The 23,667-nt window shown below is 37.4% G+C and overlaps 1 protein-coding gene across 1 annotated transcript in view; it reads right to left on the bottom strand.

Annotated features, from left to right (window-relative positions):
* Positions 1–23,667, bottom strand: part of GRM7 (glutamate metabotropic receptor 7) — a 490,233-nt gene that overhangs the window by 203,013 nt on the left and 263,553 nt on the right. The window contains exons 3-4 of the mRNA XM_070933577.1: positions 23,293–23,434; positions 11,570–11,724 (exon numbers count right to left, since the gene is read on the bottom strand). Of these exons, the coding sequence (XP_070789678.1) occupies positions 11,570–11,724; positions 23,293–23,434 (297 nt within the window). The remainder of the gene's footprint in view (positions 1–11,569; positions 11,725–23,292; positions 23,435–23,667) is intronic.

Below are 23,667 nucleotides of genomic sequence, written 5' to 3'. Positions count from 1 at the left end.
TGCTGTATTTTGAATGCTGCGCACATGCGCAAAGGGTGCATGCACGCGCAAAGGGCACACTCTCCAAACCGGTTGCAGCCCACCACTGAGAATAACTTTAAAACTCTTTGGAGATATCACTTTTAATGCAAGTGAGATACTAAGACTTCTCAACTCTCAGATTTTTCTCTTTTCAAGTATGAACAGAAGAGGCTTGGAAAAAATCCCACATTTAACAATAAGGCATGCTGATCTTACGTTTTAAATAATAAACACCTTGAAAAATTATATTTATTTTCATTGGAAATCATTATTTTTTGTTCTAACTGCTTATTTATTTTTTATTTACTGATACTAAATATTTTTTTTGAGGGGAAAAAGGATCAATCTCTATGGTATACATGCCACTTATTTTTTTTTTAGTCACTTATTATAGCACTCTTTGTCTTGTAAAACCACTGGAAAGCTCATTATCAAGAAAAATGATGAAATAAAACTTAAAGTATAAAACAAGTTGTCATATAAACACAAAAGCCATAATAGTTTTTTAAAATATTCAATATGCAGCATTGCAATAAGAATAAAAAAAGATTTTCATCATTTGGTTTAACACTCATCATTTGACTAAAACACATGGAGACTCACTGTTATTAACTACTGGTTTATCTGCCTTTCAATATAGATATACACTGTCTTGGGAATAGCTGGATATACAAATATGATATTAAAAAGTCCCTTCCCATTTCAATTTGATGTACAGTTTAATAATAAAACAGAAACTATGGCAGCTTCATTCATGATTCTGCAAACCTTCCTTCAATAAGGTTGAGATAGGTAAAAAGAGCAGTATGACTTAATAAACACTTCTACAGAAATGTGACTGAAACCTTCTAAATAACATTAACATATGAATCCTGAGGTTCTTATGACAAGTATCAAATAACTAACAATAACTATCACTATATGAGCTGTGGTGGCGCAGTGGTTAGAATGTAGTACTGCAGGCTACTTCTGCTGCCTGCCAGCTGCCTGCAATTTGGCAGATCAAATCTCACCAGGCTCAAGGTCGACTCAGCTTTCCATTCTTCCAAGGTCAGTAAAATGAGGACCCAGATTGTTGGGGGCAATATGCTGACTCTGTAAACCACTTAGAGAGGTCTCTAAAGCACTGTGAAGCGGTATATAAGTCTAAGTGCTATTCCTATTGCTATTGCACTGATATTGGATATATGATATCCAAACAGTTATAAAAGAGGTAGGCACCAAGAAATGAGCAGTGATCATTCATGAAACATAAAGATCCCCATGGTCCACATTTGGAACCTACAGCTTCCCTCCACATTTAAGCAAATCCTGCTTCCTGAACTCTGTTTGTAGATAAAACAAGGAAAGGTCATTATCAAGAAAATGTATCTGATCTTGTTTCAGATGGCTGGCTGGATGGCTGGCTGGTTGGCTGGCTGGCTGGCTGACTAGATGGATGGATGGATGGATGTACAGACACTATAGGTTTTAATGGATGCAATAGACAGACCGAAAAGTTGAGCTACAAGAAAAACTGAATTAATTGACTAATTACATTTCTAAAGTTTTCTAAAAACAAAAATCTTCTCATATCCTTTGAGATTCACAAGTCAGCCCAAGCCCATTAAAGCAGATTCCATACCATCACATTTGGATCTCAAAAGAACCATTCTTCACCCATCATTTTCCCTAAATGCTTAGGAGTGGAATGATGTATGTTAGTTATCAACAATAACAAAACTGAGAACTTGTTGAGAATAGTTGCTGGAAACTTTAACACATGCTAATGCCGACTAACACAAGAAAACCAAACCATCAAAGAATGAGTATGATAGCCTGTTTCTCTAATTTTGAAAGGAGGAGAGGATGGGAGTGTAGCAATATTTTGAAGGAAAACATGGAAAGGATGTTACATGATAATTTAGCATCAGATTACTCCTAGCCTATTATACTTCAATTAGAGATAGAAAACAAGGAAAAGAAAATAATGGGAAACAGCCTAATTGCCAGGGACAAAACTTAATATTAATATTCTTTGGGTAAGAATTTAGAGTCCTTCAATTGTACCCACGTTGTTGTGTCATAATGTGGAATCGTTTTCTTTATTGTCCAGCTCTGTCTGCAGTTGATTTTAATTGTTCTGTGCTTTCTTTAGATACTATGGTGATTATTTATTCCCTTCTTATCACCAAGTATATTTGAGGGTGAGCGATATTTGCATTTCTAACCAGCTGTGAGGTTGTCGTAGAGCACTAGAGCTCTTTAGGGACCTGGCTTTTACATAAAGGATTATCCACTGACTGTATAACAAGTCAGAAGAAAATTTCATGTAAACAACTACATTTTAACAAACATTTTCTGGAAAAGCTCTTAATTATCTGGTAATCCTAATAATATTGAGAAGAACATACTTCGGTTCCTTCTGCCGTGCCCTTAAAACCTTCTTTTTCCAGCAAGCCGGGCTGGCCTAACACTTTTTAAAATGTTTTTAATTGTTTGTTATTGTTTTTAATCATGGGGCCAAATTTATATATATCTTTTTAATTGTATTTTAATGTTTGTAGTTTATGTTTTTCTTTGGCTGTTCACCGCCCTGAGTCCTCAGGGAGAAGGGCGGTATACAAATTTAAAAATAAATAAATAAAAATAAATAAATATCAATTTCTAATAAACTATAGCATCTTTAAATACTTTGTCCTTAGTCCTTTAAATACTTTGTCCTTAGTCCTTTAAATACTTTGCCCTTAGTCCTATCTTCTTTACAAGACCCCGAATGTTACTAGTAGTTTACCTGGGAATGAAGATCTTGCAAATATAGAGATTATAATGAATGGGGAAAGTTCACCTCTATTAAAACCTTGTAGTAGCAATGAACCTCTGGAATTAAGATGCTGTGAGATTAACAATCCTTATGTTCAAACAAGTCTTAAAAAGTAATTATTAGGGAAAAGAAGAACTAGTTGATTTCATGATTTATGCCATTCTGAACATATGGAGGAGGAAATGGAATAATGATTTTGTAGTTTGGCACACCTGAGCCTTTCTATTATAGAGCCTCTAATGATTAAATAATAAAACCTCAATGACTTATTTCCAGAAGGCGATGATTCTCTTATATACTACTTCCCATTCTGACAGGGCTAGAAATACAGAATGGTTTTCTTTCATGCAATTGTTTTTGAGTTCCAACAGAATGTTTAAAAAGATGACAAGCTACATTTCCTATACTGCTTGTTCCAATAAGTGAACAAGGAGTTTGGTGAAGCCATGTGAGTGGGAAACTGTTCAAATGTGTTCAAATATGCATCAGATCAATTGCAAAGGCAACAGTAGTAATTGATTGATTATTTGCTATCAAGTTTCTTAGCAATTTATTCTTTAATTTAGTTTGGTTTTATACTTTTTGATGTATTTATTATTTGTTTTTAGCTCCCATGTATGCTGCTCAGAGTCACTTGCTTATGAGACAGATGTTTATGTAAATTGGTTTAATAAATAAATAAGCCACGTAGACATTTTCCAGGATGATCTTTTCACAAGCTAGCCCTTCAGATGTACTCCACACTACTGCAATCAAGTCCATTCATCTTCCTGTTGATCATTTGCTTCTTCTACTGCCTTCCATCTTTTCAGAGTCTTCCCTCCCGGGAAGTTACACGAGGCTGGCTCCAGGGGATTATAACTGCTTCTCTGAGTGAGGGTGCCTTTCCCGCTGCCTTGAAAGAGGCGGTGGTGAGGCCCCTCCTCAAGAAGCCTTCCCTGGACCCGGCTGAATTAGTTAACTATCGTCCGGTCTCCAACCTTCGTTTTGTGGCGAAGGTTGTTGAGAGTGTGGTGGCACGACAACTGCCCAGGCACCTGGATGAAGCTATCTATCTAGACCCGTACCAGTCGGGCTTCAGGCAGGGGCACAGCACAGAAATGGCATTGGTTGCGTTGGTGGATGATCTCTGGAGGGCCCGGAACAGGGGTTGCTCCTCTGTCCTAGTCCTATTAGATCTCTCAGCGGCTTTTGATACCATCAACCATGGTATCATGCTGCAGCGGTTGAAGGGGTTAGGAGTAGGGGGCACCGTTTTGCGGTGGTTCTCTTCCTTCCTCTCTGGCCACTCGCAGTTCGTGTTGGCAGGGGGGCAGAGGTCGACCTCGAGGCATCTCACATGGGGAGTGCCACAAGGGTCGGTCCTCTCACCTCTTCTGTTCAACATTTATGTGAAGCCACTGGGTGAGATCATCCGTGGTTTTGGGGTGAAGTGTCACCTGTACGCTGATGATACTCAGCTGTACATCTCCACCCCAGACCACCCCAACGATGCCCTTGATGTGATGTCTCGCTGCCTGGAGGCCGTGCGGGTCTGGATGGGGAGGAACAGGCTCAGACTCAACCCTTCCAAGACCGAGTGGCTGTGGCTACCGGCGTCCCGATATAGTCAGCAGGTGCCATCGCTGACTATTGGGGGTGAATCTTTGCCCCCCACAGAGAGGGCTCGCAATCTGGGTGTCCTCCTGGACGCACGGCTGTCTTTAGAAGAGCATATGACGGCCGTGGCCAGGGGGGCCTTTTATCAGGTTCGCCTGATCCGCCAGTTGCAGCCCTTTCTGGACCGGGACGCCTTGCGCACGGTCACTCATGCCCTTGTCACCTCCCGGCTGGACTATTGTAATGCTCTCTACATGGGGCTCCCCTTGAAGAGCACTCGGAGGCTCCAGCTGGTCCAGAATGCGGCCGCGCGGGTGGTTATGGGCGCACCTCGTTGTGCGCGCGTGACACCTCTCCTGCGCGAGCTGCACTGGCTCCCAGTGGTCTTCCGGGTGCGATTCAAGGTGTTGGTTACCACCTTTAAAGCGCTCCATGGCACAGGACCCGGGTACCTTCGAGACCGTCTTCTGCCACCAATAGCCTCCCACCGACCAGTCCGTTCCCACAGAGAGGGTCTCCTCAGGGTGCCATCAGCCAAGTTATGTCGGCTGGCAACACCCAGGGGGAGGGCCTTCTCTGTGGGAGCCCCAACCCTGTGGAATGAACTGCCCCCAGAAATACGTAAGATCTCCGACCTCCGGGTGTTCCGCTGCGCACTGAAGACCCTGTTGTTCCGCCAGGCAGGGCTGTCAATATAATAATTTTAAATTGGGGTATTTTAATTTTTGGGGTTTTAAATCGGCCAAATCTATTTAATTATTTTAATTTTTAATTATTGTTGTGTCCTGTGTTTTTAAATTGGCTGTACACCGCCCTGAGTCCTTCGGGAGAAGGGCGGTATAGAAATAAAATTATTATTATTATTATTATTATTATTATTATTATTATTATTATTATTATTATTATTATTATTATTACAGACTTCTCAAGTGAGCTAGGAGTTTATACAATGATCTATTTGTTTGCTGTCCTAGCTGTCTATTGGTATTCTCAGGAATCTTCTCCAACACCAGAGTTCAAAAGTATCAATACTCTTTCCATCCTGCTACAGACGTCCAATTTTTCTTTCCATAGTGAATCAAAGGCACAATAATTTCCTGCGTTCTAATTCTTGTAGGTGTAATCACATCAAGATACCCAAAATACACTTTCTAAAGACTTCATAACTATCCTACCAAGTGCATCTTTTCTGCTTATTTCTTGTCAACTGTAAAGATGATTGATGCACTGGTCTTTTTAATATTTAATGTTAGCCTCATTTTTTTCCACCATGCTCCTTCAGTTTCATTACTGAAGCTAGCGGATCATCTGCATTTTCATCTGACAGAATAGTGGCATCAGGATAATACAGGTTTCTGATGTTTCTTATCCAGTTTTAAAACCGTCACCTTCTTCCAATCCATCCTTCTCCGATATATATTCAGCATATAGATTGGATAAATATGGACTATAGCTTTATCTCAATCCTTTGCTGACTTGCAACTGACTGTGACTTCTCCTTTCTTGTGTAGAGGTTTCTCATGAGTACATTTTTCTAAGGGCATTGCTGTGGCCAAAACCTGTCTCACCTAAAACAATCAAATCACTGTGAAGGTACAAAATAATGTTATTAAAACTGCAAACAACAACGTTGTACACCAAGCTCCCAGCAAGGCATTGGTAGCTTGCTAAAGTCCCCTAAGCAAAAGCAGAACCAAAGTTTATATATGTTTGACCTATTAGACAAAGACCATTACAGCATGGAGGATTGTGGATGAAGCCATCTGGGTGACCTTATTATTAACACCTTCCTTCTAGTTTAGTACGCTAGCTATGCCATTTTTAACATCATGATAAGTGAATATAAAAAATTGGTTTACTGGGCCACTGGCTTACAGGAACTATGTATATTTAGCCTAATGAAGAGAAGGCTTAGGAGAGACATAATAGCAGTCTCCTGATATTTGACGGACAGTCACAGGGAAGAGGGTGTCAATTTAATAGCTGAATGCTGAATAAGAAGCAATCGGTGGAAGCATGTCAGAGGGAAACCCAACCTGAAAATAAGGAGGAATTACCTGACAGTGACAACAATTAAGCAATGGAACAACTTGTCTCCCAGAGTTGTGGCTGCACCATCACTGGAGGTTTTCAAGAAAAGATTGGACAATCATTTGTTTGGAATGGTATAAGGACTCCTGCCTTGGGCAGAGGGTTGAACTAGAATAGGGGTCTCCAACTTTGGCAACTTTAAGCCTGGTGGACTTGGGGGGCTTCCGGTTGATGTCATGGCGAGACAGTCGGGGAAATAGCGGGCTCTGATGAGTCCTGCGAAAACCCCGACTGCCGAACTGCCGCCGATGGATCTGCGGACCGAACCTGTCCTGCAGGGACAGGGGAAGAAGAGGGGCACCTCGGAAGACCGAGAGGAACAGGCAAGTTCCTCAGAGATCAGAGGGAAGCCTCTGTGAGTTGACGGTGGGGGGCGGCAGCCATGGCGGCTGCCATGAAGCTGTGACAACCAGGCAAGAAAAGTGCTGGAGGAAAGCGAAGTAAAATGGAGCCTTTTGAAGCCGGGTGAGTGACAACAGCCCAGGCTTGTAACAACGTTTGGAGTTATATTAGTAACTAGAAGACCCATAGCCTAAAACAGCAGCTAAGTAACAAAGGGGCTTTGGAAATTTTTTAAACTGTAACTTTAAAGAAAAAAGACCCAAGAAACAACTAATTTTGGAACAGAACTAAGAGATTTAATTTAGAGATATGGTAAAAGGACTAAACACTTTAAAAATTTGAATTGGACCAAGGGGGGGGGGAAAGAAGATTTGATACTTTTTTTAACTAAAAGAAGAAAATAAAGTGGATGGTTATATAATAAGAAATAAAATGGCATCTTGCATGACTAATGGGAAACGTGGATTATATAGAGACATCATCTGGCATAAAGAGGAACTTTGTAACCTCCCTTTGTTATGAGAACTTTGAGCTCTACAGAAAAAAAAAAATGCTGAACTGTGGAGGAGGATTTTTCTTTCCTGACTGCAAGCAGCTGGACTTTGGTAAAAAGAAAAGGAATCTACAATGGAACTCCTACACTTGAACAAATAATAATTTGAATGTTGGCGCAGGAATAGAAGAAGGATTAAGCGCAGCCTTAAAAGAAAGAGATTTGATACATTATATTTATTTATTTATTTATTTATTTATTTATTTATTTATTTATTTATTTATTTATTTATTATTAAATTTCTATACCGCCCTTCTCCCTGAGGACTCAGGACGGTGTACAGCCAAAATTAAAAAACATGCAGTACAAATATTAAAAAAACTATTAAAAGATATATAAAACTATTAAAAGATATATATCCAGAATAAAAATATGAAAAGAGATTTAATTGGACTTATGGAGAATAAAATTAAAAATTTGGAAAATGGAAGGAAATTTATGTTTGCAGATGAGGAAATGAAGATAATGTGATTAAAAATAAAATAAAGTAAAGATTATTGTAATAAATTAAAGGGAAGCTTTTATAGAAATTAAGAATGTTAAATGAAACTAATTAATTTATGTAAAAATATGTTTAATGCAAGAACTATGTTTTAATGGTAAAATGTTAAGGTACTGTAGATAGATTTGAGGGAAATATTTGTTTAAAATATTGAGTTGTATTAATTGAAAATAAGATTTGTTAATGATTTGTTTTAATTTGTGATCAGAGCAAAAGCTTCATTTTGAAAAGATGTTTTATGTTTGTTTTAAAAAAAATAAAAATTAATAATAATTTAAAAAAAAGCCTGGCGGACTTCAACTCCCAGAAGGGCCTCTTTGAGCAATTTGCATGTATCGGGCAGAGGAGGGGGCATCTCATATGTTTGCAGTGAATACAGCTCACATGTGAATGGGGAGATACCTTTTACCATTGCATCCCCCATTTCTTTTCTATGTCTTTTTCATGTGCACGATGATGGAAGGGTTGCCCCAAAGGGATAATGAGTATTGTTACAGCATTTATATTGAGTAGAACAGAAAAAAACCCAATACATTTTGCACCAGCATTATACTTACTGTAAACCTAAACAGAAGCGCAAGAAAAATTAAATACATGGCGACAACAATTTATGTTCTAAATTAGCTTTTATACTTTATGCAACAACAACTTGAGGATCAGCTTTTGATTGTGTGTGTACAATAGCAATAGCAATTTGTATGGGAGGGATACCTTTTACCACCATAACATTCCATAGCTTTACATGGTTAACACAATCAAATGCATTTCTTTAATAAATGAAGTATTTGACTTCTGTTTTTGTATTCTCTGGCTTTTTCAATTACCTATAATGCATCATGATTAATGACCCTGATTCCTTGGCCTTTTCTAAAATCAACTTGAACATCTGGCATTTTTCTTTCTATGCAGGGCTCTAATCCCTCATGGATGATCCTAAGTATTATTTTTCTAGCATGTGAAATTAAGGATTTTGCACAATAGTCTGCATACTTTTAAGTCTTCTTTCTTTGATATTGGAATGTAGATTGACCTCTTCCAATCTGTTGAATATTGTGTCATTCTCCATATTTGCTGGAATTATTAGAATCTTTACTGAGTACTCTTCTGTTTCTTCCCTTACATATTATTCTGTAAATAATACATTAGTTCCTGTAACTTTCTGACCGGGTAATGACTAGGCTCATCTTCTAGAAGTACATGTTCTTATAAATAACATGTTCTTCCAAATAACTTGAGTATTGACATACCTATTGTACAGAATCCCAATACAGTCCTTCCATCTTTGACCTTCTTTGAATCTAATATTATGTATCCTTTAGCATATCAATTTGAGGCTGGAACAGCCTTCTTAGTTCAGAGACTTTTGGGAAACTATGTTTTTCCATGTCTGTTTCCAGGTATAATGTATTTACAGCTATCATTGCAACATAGTGCTTCTTGTCTGATCTATCAGCTTTGTGAAATTCTTTATGAAATTCCTTCTTGAGATCTTTGTCTTTTATGGTTTGGGCTTGTTCTTCTCTGCAATTTCCATCATCTGTTCTTACATCCAGTTTGCTCTCTTCTGCTCTTTGTTCTCTGGCAGTATCTTTTTGCATTCATCTTTAAGAACATTTTGATATAACTCTACAATTCCTCTGGGTCTCTATTCAATGGTGTTCAGGACTTCAAAGTGATTTGTTATTTTCTACTTAAAAATGACGGATATACACTCATCATGGAAACAGGTTATACTTTTTTTAACCTTCCATTTTAGCCTAACTTGGAATTTGCATATGAACAATCCATGATCTGTTCCACAATTATCCTTGGATATCTTAACATTTTAATTGAGCGCTTCCACCGCTTTGTATCAGTAATGTAGACAACTACACTTCTGTGTTATTTTTATAGTGATGTCCATGTGTGTAGGCATTGCTTCAGTTGCTTGAAGACTGTATTAGTTAGAAAGAAGTTTTGGATGAGCAGAAACTGGTAAGTCATCATATTTCATTTCTCTTTCTTGGGCCTCAGAATCCAATTTCATTTTCAGAATTACTATTTTGAACTTTGGCATTTCAGTTTTCATACACAAAGAACATATCTTGCTTGCACATTCTGTACCTTTCAAATTGGACTTGAGCACAAAACTCATCAAGCTGCTGTTCTTCTGGATCAGTGGTTGGAGCATAAGCTTGGATAACCATCATATTAAAGGGTTGTATGCAAAGGCTAATTGATATTATTTGGTCATTGACTACATTGTACTCTAATGCCATCTTTGCTATATCTTCCCTATGAAACCAAAGCCATCCTTCTTTTTTGTTTGGTTTTTTATATCCTCAGTAGTGAATAGTATGATCTTCTGACTGAAAGGGTCCAACTTCACTCTATTTCAATTCGCTGATGCCTAAAATGTCAATGTGTAGCCAGTTCATTTCATCTTTCATTTTATTGACCTTTCCCATGCACATGCTTCCTGTGTTACATGTTCCCCCTGTATTTTTGTTTTTGTATCTTCTCATCCTGCATGGCAATAGCAGCAACTAGATTTTCCAAAGTCTTTAATCTAGCTCTAATAATACTAATAAACACCATTAGTACTGTGAAAGTTCCACAGTTGTTCTTTAGTAACATATTGAGTATCTTTTGACCTCAGGGGTTCATCATCAAGCATTAAGTCATTAATCACTTTAGATTATCTATCCTTGTCATTTTTGGTAAAGTACAGAAATGATTTACCACTGCCTTCTCCTAACCAATATGATTTCACTGCTACTGTCATTACCTCCAACATCTTCCCATATTACTGCTGCCTAACAGAGATGCCTGTTTGCTTTAGTTAGGCAATTGAAGTGATCCCCATGCTGGAAGCATATACTGTTGGTGTACAATTTCATAAGCATCCTTTGCTCATCGTCCTTACCCACATCTATCACCATCAATGAAGCAGCAAAGGTGGTGTTGAGGTAGGAGCTGTGGTCCTAAAAGTAATAGAATCATCTACTTGGAAACAAACAGAGTCACCTTATAGGAGAGATGGGTGGCAGAAAAATTCAACAAACAAACAGAGAACAGGCTACAAAATACAAGAGGAGTTGAAGTCCAACTACTCTAGATGACTAAGACTTATTTCATACCAGACTTGGGAGGCACCCAAGAACAAAAAGGAAAACTTCCAACAAACAGGCAGACATCTGCATACAGAATCCTGGATACTGCTAGAGAATCTGCTGTGAGTTGCTATATATATGACTCTGCATTCATCAAGAGTCTACATTAGCACTCCAGATTTACTAGTGTCTTATGTGAAATATAACTATAGCATTGCCAGCAAAGCATCTATGCTTCAAATATCTACTGTGCTGTCTATTTCTTACCATCAGAAATGATTCAAAGCATCAACTGCAAACCTCTCAAGTCTTTTTTTTAAAAAAAAAACAATGCTTTTAAAAAAACCCTACTTGTAGAAATAGCAGAATTTGGAAGGGAGGCAGATTATCAGCAGCCTAATGGCTCCTCTTCAACTAGGTTGCATTGATGTTCATTTTCTGAAGATTGTGATGTATGAAAAATAACTTTGTACAGATTTAGTTTGCACAGATTGCCTTTATGTAAAGCATCAGTAAGAAAAATAAATAAATTATACAGGGAGGCCAACAGAATAGGTAGGGCTTACCTTCAATGGTTGCCCGCTTAGGCAGGATGGTGATTGCTCCCTCTGCAACATCTTCTTGTTGAATTACTGGAGTCATTTTGGAACCCCAGGTGTCTGAAGCCACCCACAGAAAATGACCAACTTGATCAGCCCTTTTTGCTGCTGCAAGGATTTGTCTGTAAAGAGGAAACAGTTATCATTCTCAGGGGGGATAAAGAAAAAGAGTATATTCATATGGTGGAACATTCACCAGCAGAAAATAATTACCTAACGAGCCAAAACAATGAATCCTCCAGACTGGAAAATCAGAAATGTAAAAAAAACAAAAAAAAAACAAACAAACTATCATTGAAGAACTGCTTGTCATTGTCTTGTGGCTTGTACCATCAGCTAAGAAATTTAATATAGTTGAAAATGCAGAAATGTAATTTAGAAATTAAGCATTATTTCTTAAATAACGCCATATTCCATAAATCAAGTCATATTGCAGATGCACATAATGTTCATTAGTGCTACTGATGCTTGCTAAAAACATATAATATATTTTTCCATCCTCATCTTTGGGTCTCGTGGAAAAGTACCAGTTTTGATGGAAGGATTTCTAGCATAAGAAGAGATAGAAATGCCCTTAGCTGACACTTTAGTTGAAACCTAACTAATTCATACTCTGTAAAATTTCAATACATTTGTTCATGCCATGCTTTTGCAAACTCTGCAACACAAAAGCATACTATAAGTAGCATTTTCTAAAAAAAAAAAAAGACTATTAAGAGGAAGTGTGCATAGTAAAATATTATATTAGGAAAATACATACAAAAAGCACACTTTTTTTCATTGTATAGCCCAGTTTGAATTTTGTTCTGAGATTCTACTGAAGAAATTTGTGGAAGATAATACTATTAATGGTTATTGGTCTTGAAAACTAGTCATCTTACTTGTAAATTACAATGTCAATTGCAAAGAAGACAAGTAGATGCTCAGTTGTGAGCAGTTTAATTAAAGGTGTGTGTCTCTATGTGTGTGTGTCTGATTGCATATCCCAAAGGATCAGAGTCTTATTTTAAGAGATGATGGTGACTGATCTTATGCTATGGTGAAGGTACCAGGAGAACTTGGGGCATGAACAATTTTTTTTTCTAGATAGCTGTGAGTCCATATGAACTTGTGACATAATCCTAGGCAAGACATGGTCAACCTGAGGGAGTTATTGAAAGCTCCTCATATTTCTGTAGGATTCTTTCTTTTTGAGTTATTATATGGTTAAAAAGTCATAGGAACCTTTCAGACGGTTAGGGAAAAAATTCTTTCAAGCAATATTAATTATATCCTGCAAGTGGGAGACAAGCTAGATGAGATCGGTGAATGGGCTTCAGAGAATCTTCAGCAATCTCAAATGTACCAAAAATCACCCTATGACCATCATGTAATGTTGCCAGAATTTTAACCAGGACAGAAAGGATTACTATCTCCTCCTTCCATTGCAAGCAAATTACTAGCTTAGTGACAAGGAGCTTTTTCAGTGCAACAATATCTATGACCATGGGAAGAAAATGCTGGACAAGATGGACTTTTGAGATGACCAAAATGAAATTAGGATAGATCAGAACCTACCAGAGAAATTTACCAGGATAGATCAGGACCTACTAGAAAAAGTAATTTGCAATAAATTACCAAGTATTTTTAATGCACAAATAGTGATAACTTTCAATAAGCATCAAATGAGCTTTCTCAACTAATTCAGGTTGCATATATGAAGAAATCTTGTGATTTGTGTGAAACAACTTGAGTTGTGAAAACAACTCGAGGTCTGCATTTAATATAATAAAACAAATCTGCAAATTTGTTGTCTGTTGAGCCTGGACAGCTCAACAGACAGAAGCACTGTAATTTAACACCAGCTGTCTGCAATTAAAGTAAGATTGAATCTCGCCAGGCTCAAGGTTGACTCAGCCTTCCATCCTTTCTAAGGTAGGTAAATTGAGGACCCAGTTTGTGGGGACAATAAGCTGACTTTGTATAAATATACAAAAGTATGAAGGCTATTGTTTAACGCACTGTAAGCCGCCCTGAGTCTCCGGAGAAGGGCGGCATATAAATCAAATTAAAAAAAAGAAATTCAAAGCAGCTTGAATGTAATTTTGGATTTCTAGCTATTAGTAAAATTACATTCACTCTCATAGACTCAGCTGAAGAAATAAGAACCAATTATAATTTTGAGTTATAAAATGGCTGCCATGAAAGAAGATCATTCATAAAATGGCTGCTTGATTGGGTGTCATCACAATATATGTACAGGTAGCCTTCAACTTGCAACTTTTCATTTTGTGACTGTTCAAAGTTATAAAAGCACTGAAAAAAGTTGTCTTATGACTGTTTTTCACACTTACGATTGTTGCAGCATCCCTATGATCAAAATTTGGATGCTTGGCAACTGGCTTGTATTTATAACGGTTGGGGTCATGTGACCACTTTTTATGACTTTATGACAAGCAAAGTTAATACAGAAGCCAGATTCACTTAACAACTCTGTTACTAACTTAACAACTGCAGTAATCCACTTAAAAAGTTTGGCAAGAAAAGTCATAAAATGGGGAAAACTTATTTAACAACTGTTTGACCTAGCAACAGAAATGTTGAGTTCAATTATGGTCGAAAGTTAAGGACTACTTCTATCTATTTTTGTGAAGGCAGACTGGTGAAGACCCTAATTGTTCACTGTTACCTCAAGCTTTACACAAAACCACTAATTTTATTTTCTAAAGATGCTTATATATTCTGTGTTGGATCCAGAAGTACTCTGAAAATGTTTGCTTCATAGCAAGTCACCTTTTTATATGTTTTAAATTAAATGATTCTTTTAAAATACAGTGAAGTAACCATGTAGTTAAGGATAACAGTTATGTCTCTGAGTTAGAATATGAGTCACTAGGTATATCATCTATTAATTTAATCAAGTTAGAGACACCTGAGGTAGATTGATCACACTGGATTTTGTTCAGGATAATGGAGATAGAAATCATTGTTCCACTTGGGAAAAATAAATGTGTAACACTGAATGCAATTATTTATAGCCACAACCAGACAAAGAAATGGACAGAGTATTCTCAGTCAGAAATTTGTTCAAAGATCTACTTTTAGATACAACTAATTGATGACATTAATATGAAGTTGAAATCTATTATGTGTAATCCAGAGCCACATAAATGCTTGTTTTCATATCTTGCTACTCTTGAACAACCTCACCAGCAGTTTATTCAACTGAAAGCTCTCCAAATGTAACCTTAGCTATCTCCATTTGTTTTTGTAATGCTTTATAATAATTAATCAAACATGAACACAGACCCTGTTTGAAAAGATGGTATAGCTGTTATCTGTTAATGAGATAGCTCAAAATAAGGTCAGTTTCCATTTCATAAAGCAAAGACAAAATATTTGCTGTTTCAGATAAGTATCTAGCTGTGGCAGCAACTTTTCAAATACTTGTCACTGATCAGCAAGAAGAAAACAAAAATTGAAACAGAAATGGTGTCATTATACCGTATGTTGTAGATTCAAACTCATTTCCTAAGACAGGAAGCCCTGACCTATGTAGTTTTAAGCCTCAAAGAAATAAAAATCATGATCAGCAATAGACTGCTTAATGTCAAATTAGTTTTTTTTTTAAAGAAACCCATAAAATGTTTTTAAGGGAACAATCTGAATATTTTTTATTTATTTACTATATATAAAGGATCTTAGTTTCTCTGTCTTAAATGGAGAATGAATGTCAGATTGAAATAGTACATGAACTAAAAATGCAGAAGTCTCTTCCCTCACAAAAATTATATGTTCACTTTTTGTAAATAACAGTCACTTATTTCTATTCTATTCTGTTACAAAAGATTTTTTTTTAAATGATGTGAATTATTTAACTCCCGAATACAGTTGCATTCATTCTCGTTCTTAAAACACTTAATTTTTTAAAACTTTTGCCTGAGAACTGAAATGTAGAGATTTTCACTGTCCAAGAAAGAAAAATATGGTTTAATTTGTTTTGGAAAAAATAAAATAATGCAGCAAGAAGATGCCATTCAACCAAGTTATCGCAAAAGTCTAATGAAGTTCTTCACTCATACAAAATTACACTTGAATAATTCTCACTTGTTCATCACAAACTGCCTGGAAGATTACTCAATCAACCCAAACATTGGTTCCAAATCTGGAAGAATACCATTTTCCTCCATACTACTTTCTTATGAAATTACTGTTCATTGATCCAGCTAAAATTATTTTGAGGAGTACTATTGATTCTTTCAAAGAGAATCAAGCATAATAGCAAGCCTTGTTTCATGTCTGAGTTGCAATTCAGAAATGAGAACACAAGAAGCATTGCTTGAGCATATAGGAAGAATATGAGTAAATTTGGGAATAACTTCCAGGCGTTCATGCTATTTGAAGCAATATACCATTCAGTTCTACCCCGGCGTTAACAAAGAGGCAATGAATGAAAATATTTGAATGTATTATATTTCCTTCCTCCCCACCCCCTGATACTATGCAGAAATGTCAGGTGAATGATACCACATAATCCATCAAAACAAAATCATCAGTAGTTTGTGGTATAGTCTAACAGACTGGGGTACTTGTGGATTCAAAGGAGAAAAGATCATGTTCCCTAACTCCTTGCCTATTTTCCTGTATGCTACTCTGAAACAAAGCAGTGAAAATTCAATGGTTACAAAGAAAACAAAATATAAATGAGTGTACCAAGAAAAAGCTATCCACCAGTTCAATATTTTCATTGTTAGTTTTAAAACTGTTGTCATTATCTGTGGTAATTAACCTGATATTCTTCATATTTAATTTTAGTCCTATTTTTTCATTGTGTTCCTTCACTTTCTTACTAGAGCTTTCAGTTCTTTGCAGGATCTGGGTAATGACATCAGCGTAATACGGCTTACTGATGTTTCTTTCTCCAATTTTAATACCACACTCATTTTTTTCCAATCCACATAATATTGTTTCTGTGATCCGCAAAACAGTTTTTTTTTTTTTTTTTAAAAAGAATAGTCCAAGACCTGAAGATTTACACACAAAAACACACCAATATGGTATGGTTGTAGACCAAATATTCTTTGGATAGAGCAAAAATAAGTACGGCAATACTTATTTTTGTTGTTATTGTTTTTTGAAATATTTTTGATTTTCCCTTTATAGAATAGAATAGAATAGAATAGAATAGAATAGAATAGAATAGAATAGAATAGAATAGAATAGAATAGAATAGAATTCTTTATTGGCCAAGTGTGATTGGACACACAAGGAATTTGTCTTTGGTGCATATGCTCTCATTATCCCAGTATATCAAAACAACATACAAATGGAATCCATACAATAAAATAACAACATATCATAATAACAACAGGTCCAAGCTATAAACAACAAAACCAACATTATGCAACTCTTCTTTTATGTGAGGGCAACATGTGACTGTGCAATACATTAGAGATGAAACCATGAAAAAAAAAAACCCTGAAATTTTGCATTAAATAGGGAATTTATTTCCCAGTGATAACCAACATAAAAATTATCTCTTAACCTGGTTGAATCAAGGGACCGGGGGGGGGGGGGAGTAACTTTATAAGGCCTGCCTAGCATGTATTCTTAGAATCATGGAATTTGGGGAAGAGAAAACAGGGACAAGAATCTTAGGGCATATCTCATTTATAAGAGAGTCAAGAAGAGGTATTGTAATAGTCCTGGCTGTGCTATCACTCTATATCAGGGGTGTCAAACTCGATTTCTCTGAGGGCCGCATCAGGGTTGTATTTGACTTTGGGGGCCATGGTGGGCATGCCAAGGGAAGCGTGGCCAACTTGGTGTCACTCATGTTGGGGGCATCTGTGGTGGCCCAAGTGCTCTGCCAGAGAAAACAGGCTCCAGAGCTCCATTTTCAATTGCAACGGCCTCCTGCCACCCTGTGCCAGCTTTGGGGAACTGCACACAGCCTCCCTGAGCTCTGTTTTCACTGGCAGAGGGCAGCAGGAGGCCATCACAGCTGAAAAAGGAGCCTGGGATGACTGCACATGGCCCTCCCAAGCTCTGTTTTCATTGGCAGAGGGCAGCAGGAGGCCGTCACAGCTGAAAACAGAGTCTGGCAGAGCTCTGTTTTTGCTGGCAGAGGCACCCTGGGACAGTCCTTTGCTGTTTCTAGGGTGGCTCTGTGGGCCAGATCTAAGCACCCAGTGAGCTGGATCTGGCCCCTGGGCCTTGAGTTTGACACCCCTGCTCTATATCTCTCTTTTGCCTTTTGGGTTACCTGCTTTTCCAACTCAGCTGCTTTTTATCGAAGAATAACAAACTAAAGAAACCTTGGAAATCACCTACTCTAAGCCTCTGTCCAGGCAGGCATCTACTACTAAAGCATCTCTGACAGATTACCATCTAGCTTCAGAATAATTCCCGCCAGTACATAAGGCAATCCATTATAGTACAATTGTTGTTGTTAGGATTTTTTTAAAAAAATATAGTATCCTATCAAATCTACCTCCTTGTAATGTAAAACACTTCTTGTCTTGTTTTTTTGAAAAAAAAAACCTGTGGAATTCTTGATAGTATTTCAGTTGCTTGACTATATACATTGGGGGAAAATAGTTATGCCTTGCTATAAGAGTCACTCTGTGAGGAAGATGGGTGATTTCTAAACATATCGAATGAATGAATGAATGAATGAATGAATGAATGAATGATCTTTTCCAGAGTTCTTCCAACCATTCCTTGTAGGTTTTTTAATTATTATTTTAGCCCCCTTATCATTTTAACTGTTCTTTTCTAGATATGTTCCTGTGTGCTTATCTTCTTCCCTAAAATGCAGAGCCCTGAATCCAACTGAAGATTTTCAGTTCTCTCTGAGCAATGCAAAATAGAATGAAATCAGAATTTATTTTTACAGTATCTTGACATTGTACTTCTCTGATGCAGCCAAGCTTTTGCCTGTTCCTTGCAACTATATGATATAGTAGGCTCACATTCAGCTGCTGATCAATCAAGGTTACTAGTTTTTATTTGTGTTACTGCTGTCTGGTAGCATTTCTGCCTCCATTTCCTACTCACAACTTTGATTCCTCCCAAACAAATGTAGGACTTTGCATACATGTCCTTGTTGAAATTCTTCCTGCTGGTTTCGGTCCATTTTTCCAGTCTATCAAGATCCTTTAGAATTTTAATTCTCACTTCCAAGCGCTTGCAATCCCTATTTCATTTGCAAATTTGATAGTCATATTTTCTGATTTATCATCCAAGTCATCTATAAATATTTAAATAACACAAGGCTGAGAATTGATCTCTGTAATATTAAATGGTAATTATGTATCTGTCTACTGGTATAATTGACCAGCTCAGATATTGCAATCTTCTTTACTAGACTACTTTTACTGAATATGCACTTTTAATCCTTAGAATTCTCATCAATATCCATGCTGGCTGGGGAAGGATACCTGGTTTGGGAAAGGATGGAGCAAAATTTAGTCATAAACTGTAAGTCTTGTACATAAATATTCTTTCTTCCCTTTTCCCTCCAAGTCCCCTTATTTCAAATAAACCTTATTATATTGGAACAGAGATCTGTAAGTTGTATTTGTCCTTCCAGTCAAAACTGGAAATTGAATTCCAGTATTCTAACTCAATGGTTAACACTTTGAGGAAATAATGTCAAAACTGGATTTTGCCTGAGGAAAGAACTCAGGGGGAAAAAAACCATAAAAGAAAATTCAGATCATGGACAATCTTTGTTTTGGCATGATATGAAAACTACATGCAGCGGATTAAACCCAAATATTAATATTCAACTTCAAGTTGAACTTGTTGCTTTAGCTGTTTTCCTTTTTTAGATTTATGGAAAATCAATAGTTAGGGTTATGGAAGCAAACCTAATTTATTGTGTGATAACTAACTTATCCATCCCAGACTATAAACGCAAGATTGGCTGCTGTGAACCTTGTAAGGTCAGCAGGTTTTTTTTTATAGCCAGCACACTTTAATAGCCTTTCTAATCAATAGGCTTCAGTAGCTCTGATAGTTTCAAATCTTCCAACTGCTTGTCTTTTGTTTTTCCGCGGCATTGAAAAGCAAAATCTAAAAGAGGATAACCAAAACTTATTAGGGGAATCACAGCACTTTAGTTCAACCCTTTATATTGGCCAGTGTCATGGAAAAAAAAGAGTCAGTGGTTTTTAATCAGATTTCCCGATTAAAATGGCTATATTGACAAGTATTTTATTTTTATTAGCATGGACATCTCTTTTACTGTTTCTTCCCCTTTTATGAATTCATTTTGTATCTGGGAAGTTCTGAAAGTTAACAATTTTTTGATGCTTCTAGTATTTCGGATTCCTGTCTCTGAAGCCAATGGAAAATACATAGACATAATTCTAAGCCTGTTGGGCTTAGAGCTGCAACTAGAATCGTGAAAGGAACCCCATAGAGTAAACAAGCTGAAAGACAGAACTGAGGTGACTGTCTATCAACTGCAGAGCGCTCTGCTATCTCTTTGACTCAGAAGAGGAACGGAAACCATAGAGAAAATATGTTACGAGTTTCTGCTTAGTTTATAAAAGAATAATAGGAAGAGTGCTTTGGAAACTACTACTTGCTAATTCTCTTCTAAGCTTAGTCTCACCTGCTGATCCCTCCAGACCATAATTTATACTTCAGAAATACAGGTGATGACTAAAAAAAAAAATGACTAAAAAGAAACTAACTAAAACATTAGTTTCTCATGAGAACCAAAGTAGCTACATATCAACCTCTTGAGGTAGCCCAGATCAGGAAACAACGTCCACAGGAACACTAGATCTATATTTTTATTGAGAGAGTTTGTAATAGCAGAAGCTTGCAAATGTGACTGTGTTTCTTCTCCCTTCCCTTTTCTACCTGGTGAGTCAGGGATGAGTCAGCCTGAGTGTTTTCTTTATAGTATCTCTCTTCACAGGACTTAAGAAACACTCCTCTCACTGGATCTCTACACGGTGTCAGTTCATGGGTGATTTAGATCAGGGTTATCAAATTCACGGCCCACAGGCCGGATGCATCATGCACTGACCACGCCCATGACCGGTTCAGTAAAGGGGGGGGGGAAGTCCCAATATGTCACATAATGCCATGACCACACAAATTTGACAGCCCTGATTTAGATAAAAGAAGTACAAATTCTTACTAGATTTGATATTTTTTTCCTCATTAGTCACATAGAAAGCAACACTTCTCTGTGTCCCAAGCACTGCACTCTTGCAGGCTCTTCTAGACCGCTTTCATCAATATGTAATTCAACTTTCTTCAACTGAGCACCTTCCAGATGTGCAACCAATATAACTGAAGGATAATAGGTATAATCCACTCTATCTGGAGATACATGGTGCTAATAAATTATATAGTTCACAATTTCTCTCTTTTTCTCCTTTAAATTACCAAGCATGCCACTTTAGAAATGGGTAATAATTTGAAGCAGGGTTGCTTGATTATGCATGCACTTCTGCTTCAGAGTTATATAAATTATTGCAAGTTAATATTAAGGCACACACAGCCACTTCATGCAATTTCCCTCACATATTTTGCTCATGCTCTGAGCATGAGACCAGAGGCAGTCTATTAAACTGAAAATCCTATGGATGCTGAGGCAACATGGTCAGCATTCCCATAATTGGCTATTTTTATGAGGTCAGATGTCGCTTAACAGGTGCTACTAGTCTAATTTGTTATACTATTAGATGACCAATACTATTCAATTTCTTCCCTTTAGTCAAAGGTACCACTTTTGTCACCTTCACTATAGCATGCTGGCAGCTGCAGTAACTCCCTCCTCCCATTTACTGAGTTTTCAGCTATCCTTCTGAACAAGAAGGTGTGGCTCAGTGGTGGGTTTCAAAATATTTTACTACCGGTTCTGTGGGTGTGGCTTGGTGGGCGTGGATTGGTGGACGTGACAGGGGAAGGATACTGCAAAATCCCCATTCCCTCCCCACCCCACTAACCTGCTCTGGGAAGGAATCAAACTCCCCCCCTCTTCATTTCCCCAAATAAAATATTACTCATAAGAAAAGGCTCCCAGAAAAGCAAGGAAAAATCAAGCTGCTAACAAAGGAACCTGCCTGAGGCCCATTCCACATTCTTGCCAGCTGCATAAAGGAAACTTTGTAAGAAGAAAACAGGTACCGGTGCTTAGAGATAATAGAAAGTGGAAACCAGAAGTTTGGCTCCATTTTCAAGAAGGCAGAAAACTTACTCAAGACAGGATATTTCACAATGGAAATCACCCAAAACCTTTTTAGAAACACAAAGCCCATTGTTGCACAAACCCCAAAACTTCAAAAACATAGAACCATATAAGAATCCCTCCTCTTATCCAGTTTGTTGTTCAGCTGACCCAGAAATGAACTGCTGAATGTCACTTCATTTCTGCAAGTAAAAACCTCCTTCCAGCAGCTGCTTCTTGGCGTGTCAATTTAAAGCGAGGGTGTCTTGGTTTTTTTTTTCCTTCTTCTTCTTCTTCTTCTTTGCCAAGCAATCTCCTGGCTGAAAAGCGAGCCCTGATTTTTTCTTCTAGCCGATCAGCTGGGAGACTGGGAGGCAGAATAGATTGGGGGCGGGGCCAGGCAGAGGTGATATTTACCGGTTCTCTGAATTACTCAAAATTTCCACTGAAAGATCTCCCGGCTGAAACCCACCTCTGGTGTGGCTGGAATTTACAGTTATTTCTAAATGTGTACTGAAAATGAAACTGCTAAAGTTCTTCATATCATAATACTTTACAACAGAATGATAGATTACATATTTCCTTTCTATTATGTGCAGTTTTAGTTCCATATCTCTTCCAAAGTCTGCTACATTATTACACCAGTTTAGTGTATAAACTTTAGTTTATAAAGTCTCTATTTATGAATCTGCCTAGGTGAACTTTCAGAGAATTCTTTAAATGCTTTGCCTGTTCGGTCCTTCAAAACTTAAATGTCCATTAATTAGCATACCTAATCAAAACATTTTGCCTTGTAACTTAGCCTTGTTGCAAATTTATCTTATCCCAAATTGATGGTTCCTGAGGCCTGCTCTAGTGCTATGGTGGAGGGGACAGAATCACAAGGCCAGTGACCTCATCATCCATCTACCCAATTTAGCTTTCCAAGCTTCTGATTGTCCTTCTTGGTTTAATAGACGAGAGGAGGCAGACTTCAAAGTGCAGACTAATGAGCTTAAGAAAAGTCAGTGTCAGACTGTCTAGAATGTAAGCAATTGATTGGAGGTATAGGTTGTGGTTTTTTGTTTTTTTTTACACTGGCATTTGAGGCATGCAAAACATATTGTAACCAAGCTCACATAGAAGATGTTCGGAAACGGTTTCTAGATTTTACTACTACTACAGCAGCTGAGGTTTTATGTAACCAAACATATTGTGCTTGCTGTCATGAGAAAGTTTTTTCCTGATATTCTCTGCCAGCTTGCTAAAATGTTATTCAGGGAGTTTTTCTTGTACAGGGGGAAAAAATCCACTCATAAATCCTTCTCCTTTAATCTGAAATTATACTACCCAAGAACATGCTTATAACCTCATTTATTGCTCAGATGATGACTTAAACCTAAGAATGTGGATACCACAAAATATGTATTCAGGCAACGCAAGCCACAAATCGTGTTATAGCTATTTCAGTTCAGGCTCCCTGCCCTATGTAAACAGGTTAACATGTAAACAAGTTAATTTCTCCAGGCATCCTTACTTTATATCCTCATCGTAGGCAAAGACAATGATAGCCCTGGCTCTGGGTGTATCTAGAAGCAGCTTGATAATTTTATCAAATTCGTAGGTCTTGTTTTTGCGATCCTGTGGGATTTTCAAAGACTGGGCAATGCAGAGATCACCTGTTAACAGAAAAAAAAGAAGACAATATGCTAAAATCTGTAAATCAGAAAAAAAGAAAAGAAAGAAAATTGGAAGAGAAAAGTAGTTAGAGGGAAGATAGACTTAAAAAGAAAAGAATGAAAAGTGGATTTTGGCCTAGTTTGGTACATTGGATGTGGCTCTAAACTTTCTACGTGCTCTACATTAAGATTTCTGGACTTCCATAATTCAATCGAGTGTGTCTGATTATCCC

Source organism: Pituophis catenifer, unplaced genomic scaffold (assembly GCF_029215685.1).
Source record: "Pituophis catenifer annectens isolate HBS135680 unplaced genomic scaffold, rPitCat1.0.hap2 SCAF_2, whole genome shotgun sequence".
NCBI lineage: Eukaryota > Metazoa > Chordata > Lepidosauria > Squamata > Colubridae > Pituophis > Pituophis catenifer.
This window is presented reverse-complemented; position numbering and strand designations above follow the sequence as displayed.